Genomic DNA, 13,159 nt, shown 5'->3' with positions numbered 1-13,159 from the left:
TCGCATCCATCTTGTGAGCTCTGACTTGCAAAAAAAAGCACTTTAAATCGTAGACCAATACCTATACGCCCTAACTGTTCATAAATGGCTGCCATAGGGAGGTATTTTTAACCAAGGCTTTGATATCCTGATTAAAGGAGCCTTATAGTGTGTTTGATAGACAGATAGATAATAAGAGCAAAGACATTATCCATCCTATGGAGCAGGTTATGTATTCTCCCCCGTGACAGACTGCTAGAAGTCCTCCATCAAAAGCTTTTCAGATAATCTCACCAGTCTCCTGTGAAATTCCACTTACCCAGACAGTTTGGCAACTGCCAAGCTAAATGTCCATTTCTTGCTGGAGTTTTTCCCTTCCCTTATTGCACTGGTACGTCCCCGAATATCCTTCTTAGCCGGCTGTCATTAACTGGCTCATTTCCTACTGCGGGGTGGGAGATGCTGCTGCAGCAGATAAGCATCTGAGGCGCGAGCTGTTCAAAAGGAAATTGCAAAATAAGACCCGTATCCAAATATCAGCAGCAGGCAGCTTCTTTGCTTAGAGGGGGTTAGAGAGAGATCGAAGAGATTATACACACACGTGCATTGAAGTATCTGTTTTTGAAGACGTCTGCTAGCACGCGTACTTTCTGGTTTGTCAGGCAACGTGCCGCGAGCCCCCGTCCCCAGCTCCTGCGACATCAACCCCCTCTCCAACAGTTACCGGGATCGAATCGCGGCTCCAGAGAGCTCGCTCCCGGCTGGACGCCGAGCCACAAAGCCGAGAAGCGCGTGGCCGGTGCAGAAGCAAGCGAACCCAGGGGACGGGCTCGGGCGACGGCAGCGCCGCCGGGGTCCGGCCCCCCCGCGCCGGTCCAGCGCGGCCGCCGCGGACCCCAAGCCGCGCCGGCGCCCGCTCCCGTCCCCGTGGAAAGCCCCTCCGCTCTGCGGGGGCCCCTGCGGCGCCCGGCGGGGCTTTACCTGGAGGCGGCCGTGGGAATTCCCGGCGGCTCCGGGCCCGGAGCGTGGCGAGCCGGACGTGCCACTCAACTGGGCAAAAAGCAGCCAAACAGGTTAAAACAAAACAAAACAACCAATTAGGGTTTAAAAAAACCCAACCAATTAGGGTAAAAAAAAAAAAAAAAAAACAGCCAAATAGGGTAAAAACTGCGGTGCTTCAGGGGCCGGAAGCACGCGGGGAGGAAGAGTGCCATGGGCGCAGCAAGGGCAGCGCGGCCGCGGCGGGACGCGGCGGCGAGGACCGGCTCCGGCCGCGGCCCCTCCGCGCGGCCCCGCGCCCCGAGGCGTCTCCCAGCGAGGGCCAAACACGGCCGACGTCGGGCAGCCTGCAGGCAGCCGAAGCGTCTCGCCGCTCTGTTTTCTCGTGCCAGACCCGCCGCTCGGCGCAGCGTGGTTGACTTTGCACGGCCACACGAGCGGGTTCGTTTCAAGGCAAGGACAGGGACTCCGAATCCAGCTTTTCAAGCTGCTTCTGCGAGCCGGGAGCGCGGCCGGGCCAGCACGAGCGTGCCTGCCCCGTGCAATCCCGCCGGCGTCCATCCCGCTGCCCCTAGCTAAACGTATCCGTCAGTAAACAAATAAATAAATTTCCGAGCACCAGAAAGCCTGGCCTTGTCCGTCTGCTTTACCAGAGAGGCAAGTGCCGTGTTTTTTTTTTTCTTTTTTGCTGTTGTCTCAGCGCCTCCCTGCCATCACAGAGCTCCACTCATTCAAACCCTCAGTGACACGTAAACAGATTAACAGATAAAAGATGCGTTTGATAAGCAGAGGGAAAAAAAGATTTTTTTCCGTAAATGCTACTCGGGTGCAATTTGAATCAGTCCTGGCTAATAGTGGAAGTGGCTAAACTAAAGGAAATCCAAAAAAAAAAAAAAAAAAGAGAGAGAGAGAGAGAGAGAGAGAGAGAGAGAGAATGTATTTTTAGCCTGAAGACAGTTTTCTGAAAGTGAGCGGGGCACGGAGCGCCGGGGCGGCGCCGTGCACGCGGTTCCCTGTTCGGCGCGTGGCCGGCGTCCAGCCTACGCCAAGACGAGCGCGCAGAGGGGCACGGACCGAAACAGCTTCGCGTCCGGTTCCTGCAGGCGTCGGAGACCCGGGACGCGGCGGCGGCTGGCGGTCGCTCTGCATTAAACCGCTGCTGCACCCAGGCGCCTTTTCCGCTCTGTTATTAGCAGCCCGGGCTCCGAGGCGCCGCCGCCGCCCCAATCCCGGGTCGGAGCAGAGCCGGCGGCGAGGAGCGGCCGCGAGCCCGCCGGGAGCTGCCCCTTTCCGCCGCTTTGCTGAGCGAGCCTGGCAGGGACCGGGGAGCTGCGCCCTGCGCCGGCTGCCAAACCCCCTGAGGGGGGAAAACCCACATGTTTCCCCTGAAATATAACTTCTGATTTAACTTTTAGAGCTTGGGTTTTAAAATGATTTTCTAAAGAACTAAATAAAAGCAGAAAGCCATGTGCTAAACCTCACAAAATTTTAAACGAGAGCTTTGACCTCTTTAATTTTCGCATTCTACCAGCACACACTTGGGAATTTCTGCAAAACCTATGATCCAGTGGATTTCTCCCAGTACACACGTTATCGCGGTGGAAGCGTCCAGCCCTCCGTACGGCGCCTCGTACTCACGCCTGTCGCGGCGGCTCCGTGACCCCCCGGGCTGGGTGTCGCAACAGGACTTTCAGCTTTGAAGCCGGAGCGACGGCGCTTGTGCCCCAGGGCAGCTGCCTCTGAGCAGCTTTGCAAAAACCCCTTTCATTAACAAGTTAGTAGAAAGCAAACGGCCGCGCTCAATTGTATCGTGCGAGTTGATAAAGTTATCGCACCAGGCTGGGACGGGAGCAGCCGGGCGCAAACCCCGCGGCGGCCGGGGAGCGGGGCGGGTTTGCTCTGCCCGCGGAGCCGGAGGCGCCCGCGCCCGCCCGGGCCGGTACGCGGCCGGTGATTCATTCGAGGGAGCGCGGTGTTGACACACGGAGCGCGGCGTTATCGCCGGCGTGCTGGGGCCGGGGCCGGGCCTGCCGCTATAAGAGCGAGGCCGCCGCGGCGCTGCCGCCGAGCCCGGCCCCGGCCCCGGCGAGCGGCAGTGCCCGGCCGCCGGCATGCGACGCCTGCTCCTGGCGCTGCTCGGCCTGGCGCTGCTCTGCCTGGCGCTGGCCAGCGGGCTGAGACGGTAAGGATGCGGCCCCGTTCCCGCGGTCCCGCCGGCGTTCCCGCGGTCCCGCCGGCGCGGGAACCACCGAGCCGGGAGCCGGACGCCCGCCCCGCCGGGGCTGCCCAAAGCGGCGGGGCGCGCTCGGGGCTTGCGGGAGGTCGGCGGCCCGCGGGGCCCCCCCGGAGCCCGGCGTGGGCAGCGCCGCGGGCGACCCAGACCCTTGTTCCTGCAGGGTGGCCCTGGCGCGGCGGCGGTCGCTGCGGCGGTCGCTGCGGGACCGCGGGCAGCTCGCCCGCTTCTGGAAAGCCCACCGGCTCGACATGCTGCAGTACAGTGAGGACTGCGACGCCTTCAAGGAGGCCAGCGAGCCCCTCATCAACTACCTGGACGTAAGTGGGGCGCGCCGAGCGCGGGCCCTCTCCGGCGCCCAAATACTGCCCGTAACTCCCACCGGCGAAGCGAGCCCGGCAGCAACGCGGCAGCGCGCCGGCTCGGCTGCCCGCCAGGCTCCTCGCTGCTCTCCCGCTGCCCTGCACCCGATGCCGATCCCGGCTCCCAGTTCAGGCAGGGAGCTGCCAGTGGGAGACCCAGATTCCCCCCCCCCAAACCAGCGCGCGGTTGCAGGCACCCGGCAGGGCGTCACCGCGGAGGACCGCCTGCGTCCTCGCGACGTGGCGCCCAGCCGGTCCCGGCACCCCCGGGGCTGCCCCGCATCCTGGCATTGCCTTGCGGTCCCTTAAATATTTGGGGTGCGCCGGGCGCGCCGCCGCGAGCCCCCGCCAGGCCGGCGGCTAACGGCAGCCCCCGCTCGGCTCCGCGCTAGATGGAGTACGTCGGGCAGATTTCCATCGGGAACCCGCCCCAGAACTTCACCGTGGTCTTCGACACCGGCTCCTCCAACCTCTGGGTGCCGTCCGCCTACTGCGTCAGCAAAGCCTGCGGTGAGCCGCGGCGCCGGGCGGCCGGGAACCGCCACGCGAGCCCATCCGGGCCCCCCGCCGCTGCCGGGCACGCCGGGGGGCTGCCGGTGCCGCGCCAACCGCCCCGGCCGCCTCGTCTCCCGCAGCGGCGCACACGCGCTACCAGCCCTCGGCGTCCAGCACGTACCAGGCCGTGGGAACCCCCTTCTCCATCCAGTACGGCACCGGCAGCTTGACCGGCATCATCGGGTCCGACCACGTGACCGTGAGTCCACCCATTTCTCCCGCGCCGGGCGGCCCGTTTGCCCCCGAAGACGCGTCCGCCCCAGGGAGCCTCTTCCTCCCCGCAGGTCGAGGGTCTCACCGTGCCCAACCAGCAGTTTGCGGAGAGCATCAGTGAGCCCGGCAAGACCTTCCTGGAGGCCGAGTTCGACGGGATCCTGGGGCTGGCCTACCCCTCGCTGGCCGTGGACGGGGTCACCCCCGTCTTCGACAACATGATGGCTCAGAACCTGGTGGAGCTGCCCATGTTCTCCGTCTACATGAGCTCGTGAGGACACGGCTTTGCTTGGCGGCCTTTGCCTTGTCTCGGGCCCCTTTTTTTCAGGAAGGTCTGCTAAAATACAGATGTTTTACCAAGATAGCAAGGGGGGAGGGGATCTTCTCTGGTTTCATAGCAGCTGTCCTAGCACTGTAGGAACGAAGATGGCGACCCTGAGCATTTTGGGATGCGTATGGAGATAAATCTACCTGTTAGAAAGCAATGTGCAAAGTAAAAGCAAGGAAACCTCTTACATCTGCTCTTCCCTCCAGGAACCAAGACTCCCCCGTGGGAGGGGAGCTGCTCTTCGGTGGCTTCGACCCCTCCCGCTTTGTGGGCAACCTGAACTGGGTGCCAGTCACTCAGCAAGGCTACTGGCAAATCCAGATCGACAAGTGAGCTGCGCTGGGCGTGGGAAGGGTTCAGTGGGACCGGGCGGTGGGACATGCTCCCTGCCGGTCCTTTCCTCGCCTTGGTTTCTCCTCTTGCAGCATCCAGGTCGGGGGGGTGGTGGTGTTCTGCGCGAGCGGGTGCCAGGCCATCGTGGACACCGGAACGTCGCTCCTCACAGGTCCTTCCAAGGACATAAAAGAACTGCAGAAATACATTGGTGCCATGCCTGTGGATGGAGAGGTGAGAGTCGAGGGGGAGGCAAAGTCCCAGAGTCAATGTCTTACTGTGACAGACGTCCCACCAAGGGATATCGCTATAAGCCCCAGCTTCAAGGCACCTCTGGTGCAGACGTGGGCTCTGGTCCTGAGAAAGCCCACAGGAGATGTCAGCCGGCATCCGAGCAGGGACAAGTTTTCATGGACTTGTGCCATCATGAGTTCGTTGCCCCTTCCACGGCCAACACTTTCTTCCATCCATACTAAATTCACAATATCTTTTCTGAGCTACTGGGGAAGAGACGTATGGCGTATGGTGTCCCTCACTCTCACCCCAGCCCAGGAGGCAGAGGCTGTCCCTGCCACATGGCCACGCAAGCTGAGCCACCTCTCCTGTCTCATAGTACATCGTGGATTGCAACAACCTGAGCATAATGCCCAACGTGACCTTCACCATCAACGGGGTCCTCTACACGCTCAACGCCCAGGCCTACGTGCTCACGGTAAGGCCCACAGGCCATGTGGTCCACCACCAAGAGGTCACGGTTCCCGCATTTTTGGCCAGTGCAAAGTTCTCCGATTTGCTCCTCAGCTTTGCGATCCCTCTCCCCCCAGGAGTACGGTGACGGCATGGCCACCTGCATCAGCGGCTTCCAGGGCCTCGACATCGCCCCTCCTGCCGGCCCGTTGTGGATCTTGGGCGACGTTTTCATTCGGCAGTTTTACTCCGTCTTTGACCGTGGCAATAACCGGGTGGGCTTGGCCCCAGCCGTCCCTTAGGGCTGCAGCAGCTAATGGGACGGGGAGGAAAGGGAGCCGCTGGGTCGCGTTTGTGGCCACTGCCTTCGGCAAGTCGCTTAATTTCGCTACATGCCTGAGTGTCCCCACTTGGAGGTGGTGGAGACACCCTGGGGCCTCGGCTGAAGGGCACGATGGAAGTCCAGCACCTGCCCGGAGGCGGTTTCATGCTAAATGTAAAAATGTCTTGGGCAGCTTTGTGGAAGCATTTTGGAGATTCTCCTTTTTTATTTTTTTTTTTTTTTTAAGCACGGGCCAATAAAGACTCTGAGAAGACGGGAAGCGTCCGGCGTCCTTCTCGCCTCGCGGTCGTTACGCGGCGGCGTAAGCCCCGCGCGCGGGAATACGGGCCGGCCCTCGGCCAGCCGCGGCCGCTGCGGCACGCCGAGCCCCCCCCGGGCGCGGGCTGCCTGCCCCCGTAGCCCCGAAAGCCCCGGAGCTGCGCTCCGGGCAGCGCCGGCCCCCGGGAAAGCGCACGGAGAAGCGCGGCGGCTCCGCTCCGTCCTCCTTGCTCGCTGCTCCGCGAGGCCCCTCGGCTCTGCCAGGGCAGCAGCCCGCCCACACGAGCGGCGCCGGGGGCTCGGGGCCGGCCGACCTCCGGGACAGGGCGACCACGACCCCGCCGAGCTCCGGCGGCATCCGCGGCCGGAGCCGAGCTTTGCAGCCGGGCGCTTTCCCGGATTGACCAGCCTGGGAAACTCCGGGCTGGCGGCAAAGTGGGCGGCGCGGGCTCCGGGAGGCCGTGCGTGCCCGGCTCGGGCATGCTGACCGCGCCACCGACCCCCGGCGGCCTCCATGAGCGTTTCCTGTATTGACTTTAATTGTGCTTTATCCGGGCACACAGCAGATAAGGCACAACCGCCTGTCGGGCAAAGGTCTGCGCGGCTCCTGCAGCGGCGCGGCCCCGCGAGTTAACTCCTGGCGGACCGAGGAGCCGCCGGGCACGGCCCGCGAGCGGGGCTCCCTCCGTCCCGCGCGCAGCGGCGGCAGCGGCGGGCGAGCGGCTCGGCTGCCGGGACGCGCGCTGCCTCCCCGCCGCGGCCGCGCTCGCCGCCGCGCGCTCGCCGGGCGGCTCGCCGCTTCCTCTCCTGCCTTCGGCCGCGCGTCGTCCCGCGGCCCTGCCTCCTGCAAGAGCTCCGCCGGTGTCTCATAGTCACGGGGCGTCGCGGGCGGCGGTTAGGCGATCGCGGAGGACGGTGCCCGCCGCGGCAGCGCCGGCCGAGCACGCGGGGAGCTGCGGACGCGCCGAGCATCGCGTGCCCGAGGGTGCCGCTCGGCGCTGGGCAGGGAAGGGCAGGAGCGTGCTGCGGGAGGAAGGCGCCCTTCCAGGCGCCCACGGGCTGCCTGCCGCGCTTCTCCCGCCGGTCCCGCTCCTCCTCGTGCCTGCACTGCGGTGCACCGTGCTGGCGCGCGCTGCGACGAGCCGCGCTGCGCCGAGCTGCACCGAGCTGTGCCAAACTGCACTGCGCCAAGCTGCACCGAGCTGCACCGAGCTGCGCTGCGCCAAGCTGTGCTGTGCCAAGCTGTGCTGTGCTGCACTGAGCTGCGCTGCACCAAGCTACACTGCGCCAAGCTGCGCTGCACTGCACTGTGCTGCACCATGGGGGGAAAGCAGAGTTTCTGGCCAGACAGGTCCCCAAATTGCGCTGCAGGGGGCAAGGACAGACAGACGGACGGCATGGCGGGCTGTGCCCGCGATCCCGCCCCCGCTCCTGCAAGCGACGGCTCCTGGTCTGCAGGCAGGGAAGGGAGGGGACAGCAGTGGGGTCCTGTCCCACGGCGGCTTCTGCCGGCGCCGAGCCCCTGGCGCGCTCCCGGCCCCGCAGCTCCCTCTGCCCCCGGGGCAGTTCCGAGCCGGAGGCTCCTGCCCTGCGGAGCGCAGCGTCACCGGGAGACGGCTCCCAAATCTGCCGCGGCGGTGGGAGACGGGTGTCAGGCCAAGCCAAGGAACGATGACACCCAGGAGGTTGCAGCGTGGGTGGCCACAGGGGCCCCGGGCCCTCAAGGGGCCGCCGGCAGCACGAACCCCACGGCCTGCGCGGCTGCCCCGCGGCGCAGCTCCTGCATCCCGCCGGCATCCCATCAGCCGGACGCACGGAGCGCCCAGCCGGACGCACGGAGCGCCTCATCGCCGCCGGCCCTCGGCGCAGTCCGAGCAAAGTCCAGGCTGGCTCCTCCCGGGCCCGGAGATGCTGCCATTTCCCTAGGGGGTTTCTGTTCTCAGCCCGGAATAATCTCCCGGCAGCAGCGACAGATAAGGGATTCCCGGCCTGGGGGGGGAGGTAGGTACAGCGCACCGGGGCTGAGCCAAAACCCAGTCCCGAGACCCTCCGCGGAGAAGGGAGTTGTGCCGCCCTCCCCCTGCGTTCGCAGCCAGGGAGCGGCGAGCGCAGCGCTGCTTCCGCCGGGAGCGCCGGGATTTCGGCGGGAGCGCCCAGCGCAGCCCGGGGCCATCCGAGGGGCTCGTCCCGCCGGGAACGGGCGCCGCCGGCCGCCGCTTTCCGCTGATGTCAGCGAGCTCGGCCCCGCGGCCGGAGGCATCATCGCGCCGGGGGCGGCTGCGGTTTCCTGGATCCTCCTCCCTCGGCTCTTCCCTCCGCAGGACGCCGGGCCGGAGGCAGGCGCGGGAGCCGTGGCCGGGACCGGAGCCGGCAGCCGCGGAGGCTCCAGCGGGCGGGAGCCGCCGCAGGTGAGCGCGCCGCGGAGCCGGGACCGCGGCTGAGCCTGGGAGCAGGGAGGCGGCCGGGCTGGAAAATTCCATTTCGAGTATAAAGCTCAAACCGTCTGGTGTCTGCAAAGGCCACCCAGACACGGCAATACGCCTGGGAAGCCTGGGGTGGCGGGGGGGGGGGAGCCGACGTGGGCTGCACCACGCGTCGGGGAAAAACGCAGGGATCGGGCTGTCGGAGAGCGTTTCCACCCGCGGCAGGGACGGAGCCCTGCCCGGTGCCGCCACACAAGCCGGGCTGCTTCCCCGTCCGGTGGGGGCTCGTCCCCGTCTGGAAACGGCCTGTCGGAGGCTGGATGTGCTCGGGTGCTGCCGGCCCGCGGGGAAGCGCCGCCGGAGCTGCCCGGCTGCTCGTCCGGGCACGTGCAGCGCCGCTGCCCGCGCCCCGGCGCGAGCTCGGGGACCGCGCAGCGAAAGCCGCCGCAGGCGTAGCGCGCAGCGCAGCTCCGCTGCTCTCCGCTTGCTCGGCTCGGGCTGCAGCAAACCTGCTTTGCTCCCGTTTATTAACCCCGCCTGAAAGCATCCCTGGTCGTCCCCCTTCGGGGCGAAGCGGGGTGAGGGCTGGAGCCAGGCGCTGCCTTGCCCGGCCGTAGCCGAGCCCGGCCCCGCTCGACCCGGGGCGGCCGTTCACACGCCCCTGCTGCACGCCCAGGTATTTCCAGTCGCACAGACCCAGCAGGCTGCGCGCCGGCGTCGGGCGTCAGCGGCGTGCCCGGGCCCGCGCCGGCCGCGAGAGGCGCAAACCCGGGCGGCGGCACGGGCGGCGCCGGGGCCGCGGGAGCTGGGCCCACCCGCCGGGGCTGTGGGCGACCCGCCGGGCTTGGTGTCGCGGCGGGACTCGGCCCCTGGGGACGGCGCCGCGGCGGGGGCGGCTGCCGGCGCAGCTCCTCACGGCACCGAGCCCGGTAACCGCCTCTCCGTCCCGCAGGGCTCTCCCATGGACTCCAGCAAGAAGGTGGATTTGAAGATAATCATCATAGGATCCCTGGGGTAAGAGCTTCCGCGGGCAGGAACCTGCCTCGTGGGCACGGCCGCAGGGCGGTCGAGCCGTCGAGCAGCGGCTTCCCCCCCGCCCCGTCCCTGCTTATCCGCCTGTCCGCGCGGCCCCGCGGGCCGAGCTCTGAGCAAACTGATCTTTAAGCAGTGCAAAATCCTTTTGCTAAACCGAGCGTGCTTCTCCTGCCGGCCCCCGCGTTGTCCAGAGGCCGGCAGGACCCTGCTGGGCAACACTGCCGGCTCCCCAGTCCCACCGGGAAGGTGCTGGGAACAACGTCCAGGGCTCGTGCTGGCGGAGGAGCACGCGGCCAGGCGCCGCGGTGGCAGCAGCCCTGGCTGCACGGCCTGGCTCCGCCGTGCACCGTCCTCACCTCCGTCCCTCCTCTCACGGCAGCGTGGGCAAGACCTCCCTCCTGCACCAGTACGTGCACAAGACCTTCTACGAGGACTACCGCACCACGCTGGGCGCCAGCATCCTCACCAAAGTCATCGCCGTGGATAACACCCCGCTGAAGCTGCAGGTGAGAGCCGGTGCTCCAGCAGCAGCGGGGCCGGAGGCTGCCGCGGGTGCACGGCCGGCTCCCGCGGGCGCCTGCGTCCCGGCACGCCCCAACAACCCCGAAGCTTGCAGCAGAACGCCCGTTTGCCTGGTTCAGGGCTGGGTTTGCTGGGTCCAGCAGCACTGACCACCTGCGAAGCACAGTGAAACCCAACGCGTTTCAGAGCTCAGCCCTCCCGAGCTTCGCAGAGCAGGGGGCTGCGCGCGCCCGTGCTGCTCGCGCCGCGGGTCTGCAGCCGTGCCCTTCTCCGCCCTAGATCTGGGACACGGGGGGACAGGAACGGTTCCGGTCCATGGTGTCAACCTTCTACAAAGGCTCGGACGGCTGCATGCTGGCATTCGACGTGACCGACAGGGAGTCCTTCGAGTCCCTAGGGAACTGGAGAGATGACTTCCTGGAGAAGATCATCCCCAGGGAGCAAGACTTCCCCATGGTCGTGCTGGGAAATAAAATAGACCTCTGCGACCGGCAGGTAAGGGCGGGTGGAGATTTGTGTGCGCCTGAGCGGGGCTGCCGTCGAGTCCCAGTGGCTTGAACTGGGGCTGCCGGGCGCAGGAGCTGCAGCACGCCGATGCCGAGACCTGCGCGGCTGCTCCTGCACCTTGCAGGACGGGGGGAGCTCGAGCCCTGCCCGCCGCCTCCCTCGAGCCGCTCCGCCGAGGCGAAGAGCCTCTGCGTCGCCTTTGGAGGCAGAGGGCGTCCCCACCAAGGGGAACGGCGTTCAGCGTCCTGGACACCCGCTCACGCTCCCAACGTCCTGCCCCTGCCCGGCAGCGCTTGGAGGAAAGCTGGGGAGGTCGGGAGGGGTCCGGGCTGGCGGTGAGGAGGGTTGCCTTCGTCAGCGGCTGCCTGCCACCCTGTTCGGGTCCACGCTGTGGTCCCATCCGCCTTTCCTGCAGGTGTCCGAGGAGATCGCTTCCTCCTGGTGCAAAGAAAAAGACATCCCCTACTTCGAAGTCAGCGCCAAGAACAACATCAATGTGGCGCAGGCTTTCGAGACCCTTGCAAAGCAGGCCTTAACCACGGTGAGCCCGGCGCCACGCTGCCGCCTCCCAGCCCGCTCCCCGGCCAGCCCGGGATGCTCCAGCCGGTCCCGGCAGCCGCGTCCCTCGGAGGGGCTCAGCGGTCCCCACGGGGCACGAGCGGCCGCTCCGACTCCTGCCCCCGTCCCCTTGCGAGGGGGGCAGCAGTAAGGCCGACAAGGGTGAGAAATCCCCTGGGAAGAGCTGCGGGGACGGGGAGCTCTTGGAGCCAGGACTCGGGCCCGGCTGGCGTTTGCCCTCGGGCTCCGGTCTGGGGCGTCCTGGGGTGCCCTCGGCTCGGGGGGGAGCAGGACCCAGCCGCTATCCAGAGCTGATCCCCTGCAACCTGCTCTCTGCTCAGGAATATTTCCTGTTTCCAGGGTGTAGCATCGCCCCCATAAGCAAAATGCTTCGGTGCTTTCTGGAAGGAAAAAAAAAAAAAAAAAAAAAAAAAAAGCTCCTCCATGAGCGGGGAGAGCGGCGGAGGCGGCCGGCTGCCCCCCGGCGCCCGGCTCGGGACGCGGCCAGCGGCGCGGCAGCACTGGCCTCTAGCGGCGCCGCCTCGGCCGGCTCCTGCGGCTCGGCACGGGCCGGGACGAGCCGGAGCCGGAGCCGGAGCCGGAGCTGGAGCCGGAGCCGGAGCCGGAGCCGGAGCCAGAGCCGCGCCGGCCGCGGGCCCCGCGGCTGCCGGGGGCTGCACGAGCAGAGACGCGGCAACGGCAGCGGCCGCGCCGGCGTTACTCACCCCGGCTCTCGTTGTCTTTCCAGTACAAAGGGATTCTTGAGAGCTATTTAACAGACTCCATCAAGCTCACGCCCGACGACAAGCCCCGGAGGAGCTGCTGCTGAGCCCGGACGGGCTGCGGCGCTGCCGCCGGCTGCCCGGCCCGAGCGTCGCCCGCCGCCGCGCAGGACGCCCGCGTCCGAGCGCCGGGGCGTCCCGGCTGCCGCCGCTTCCCTGCTGCCCCGCAGCCGCCGCCGCCGCCGGGCCCGAGCATCCCGCGGGCGCCCCGGGGCCGGAGCATCCCGCGGGCGGCCTCCCTCGGCTCCCACCCGGCGCGGAGCAGGCGCCGCCGCGGGCGCTGCAGTGACGGTGCTGGGGGAGCCGCTGCGGCGCCGGGGGCTTTTCTGGAGACGGCCGTCGCGGCGCAGGCCTTCCCCGCGCCCGCGTGGGCAGCACCTTCCCGTGCCTCAGTTTCCCTCGTGCACCCGCACCCCCCCGCCACGGGGAGTAAGTACCACTTTCGGCCTCACGGGTGAGGATTTTCAGTGTAGCACTTTCTCAGAGATACTCTTTAAAAAAAAAAAAAAAGAAAAAAAGAAAGGAAGCAATAATAAATAATTGATTTTTTTATACATGTGTGTTGCAAAGCCGGGTTCCCAGCAGCAGCGCGCCGCCCACTCGGCCCGCCGCCGCGAGCGTCGCCCCGCGCGTGGGCAGCGCTCAGCCGCCGCCGCTGCCGCCCCAGCACGCCGGAGCTGCTGCAGCCCACCGCAACGCCGGCCGGAGCCGCGGGCGAAAGCTGCGGGCGGCTCCGACGTGGGCCAGCTCCCGGCGGCACTGAGGAGACCGCCCGGCTCCGGAAAGGCGTGCGGAGACGTTCCCAGCCCCCCCGTTACGCAACGGCACTCGGCCTGTTTATTCGGGCACCGAGCCGGGGGAGAGGATTCGTCCCTCGATACTCGGACGAGGGGCATTAACTGTTTGCTCCCCGCGCCGCCGCTGCGGCAGCCGTGCGGGGGCCGGCTCTGCCGCACGCCGCCGCGCGCCCCGCGTCCCCCTTCCCTCCGGCATCGCCGCCGGAGCAGCCCGCTCGGCCAGGCCTGCGGGCGTCAAACACCTC

The 13,159-nt window shown here is 66.9% G+C and overlaps 2 protein-coding genes across 2 annotated transcripts; both read left to right on the top strand.

Annotated features, from left to right (window-relative positions):
• The first annotated feature begins 3,089 nt into the window (after nt 1–3,089).
• CTSE (cathepsin E) lies at nt 3,090–5,991 on the top strand. Its single transcript, XM_062594967.1, has 9 exons — nt 3,090–3,160; nt 3,375–3,531; nt 3,966–4,083; nt 4,209–4,327; nt 4,413–4,612; nt 4,876–4,998; nt 5,095–5,236; nt 5,616–5,714; nt 5,827–5,991. Exons 1-9 carry the CDS (start codon nt 3,090–3,092, stop codon nt 5,989–5,991), a joined length of 1,194 nt encoding a protein of 397 aa, XP_062450951.1.
• A 2,557-nt stretch (nt 5,992–8,548) lies between these two features.
• On the top strand, nt 8,549–12,217 carry RAB7B (RAB7B, member RAS oncogene family). Its single transcript, XM_062595058.1, has 6 exons — nt 8,549–8,698; nt 9,666–9,727; nt 10,128–10,254; nt 10,550–10,765; nt 11,193–11,318; nt 12,084–12,217. The coding sequence occupies exons 2-6, from the start codon at nt 9,675–9,677 to the stop codon at nt 12,162–12,164; spliced, it is 603 nt and encodes a 200-aa protein (XP_062451042.1). The 5' UTR covers nt 8,549–8,698; nt 9,666–9,674; the 3' UTR covers nt 12,165–12,217.
• The last annotated feature ends 942 nt before the right edge of the window (nt 12,218–13,159 follow it).

The sequence above is a fragment of the Rhea pennata genome, chromosome 25 (assembly GCF_028389875.1).
Source record: "Rhea pennata isolate bPtePen1 chromosome 25, bPtePen1.pri, whole genome shotgun sequence".
Taxonomy (NCBI): domain Eukaryota; kingdom Metazoa; phylum Chordata; class Aves; order Rheiformes; family Rheidae; genus Rhea; species Rhea pennata.
This window is presented reverse-complemented; position numbering and strand designations above follow the sequence as displayed.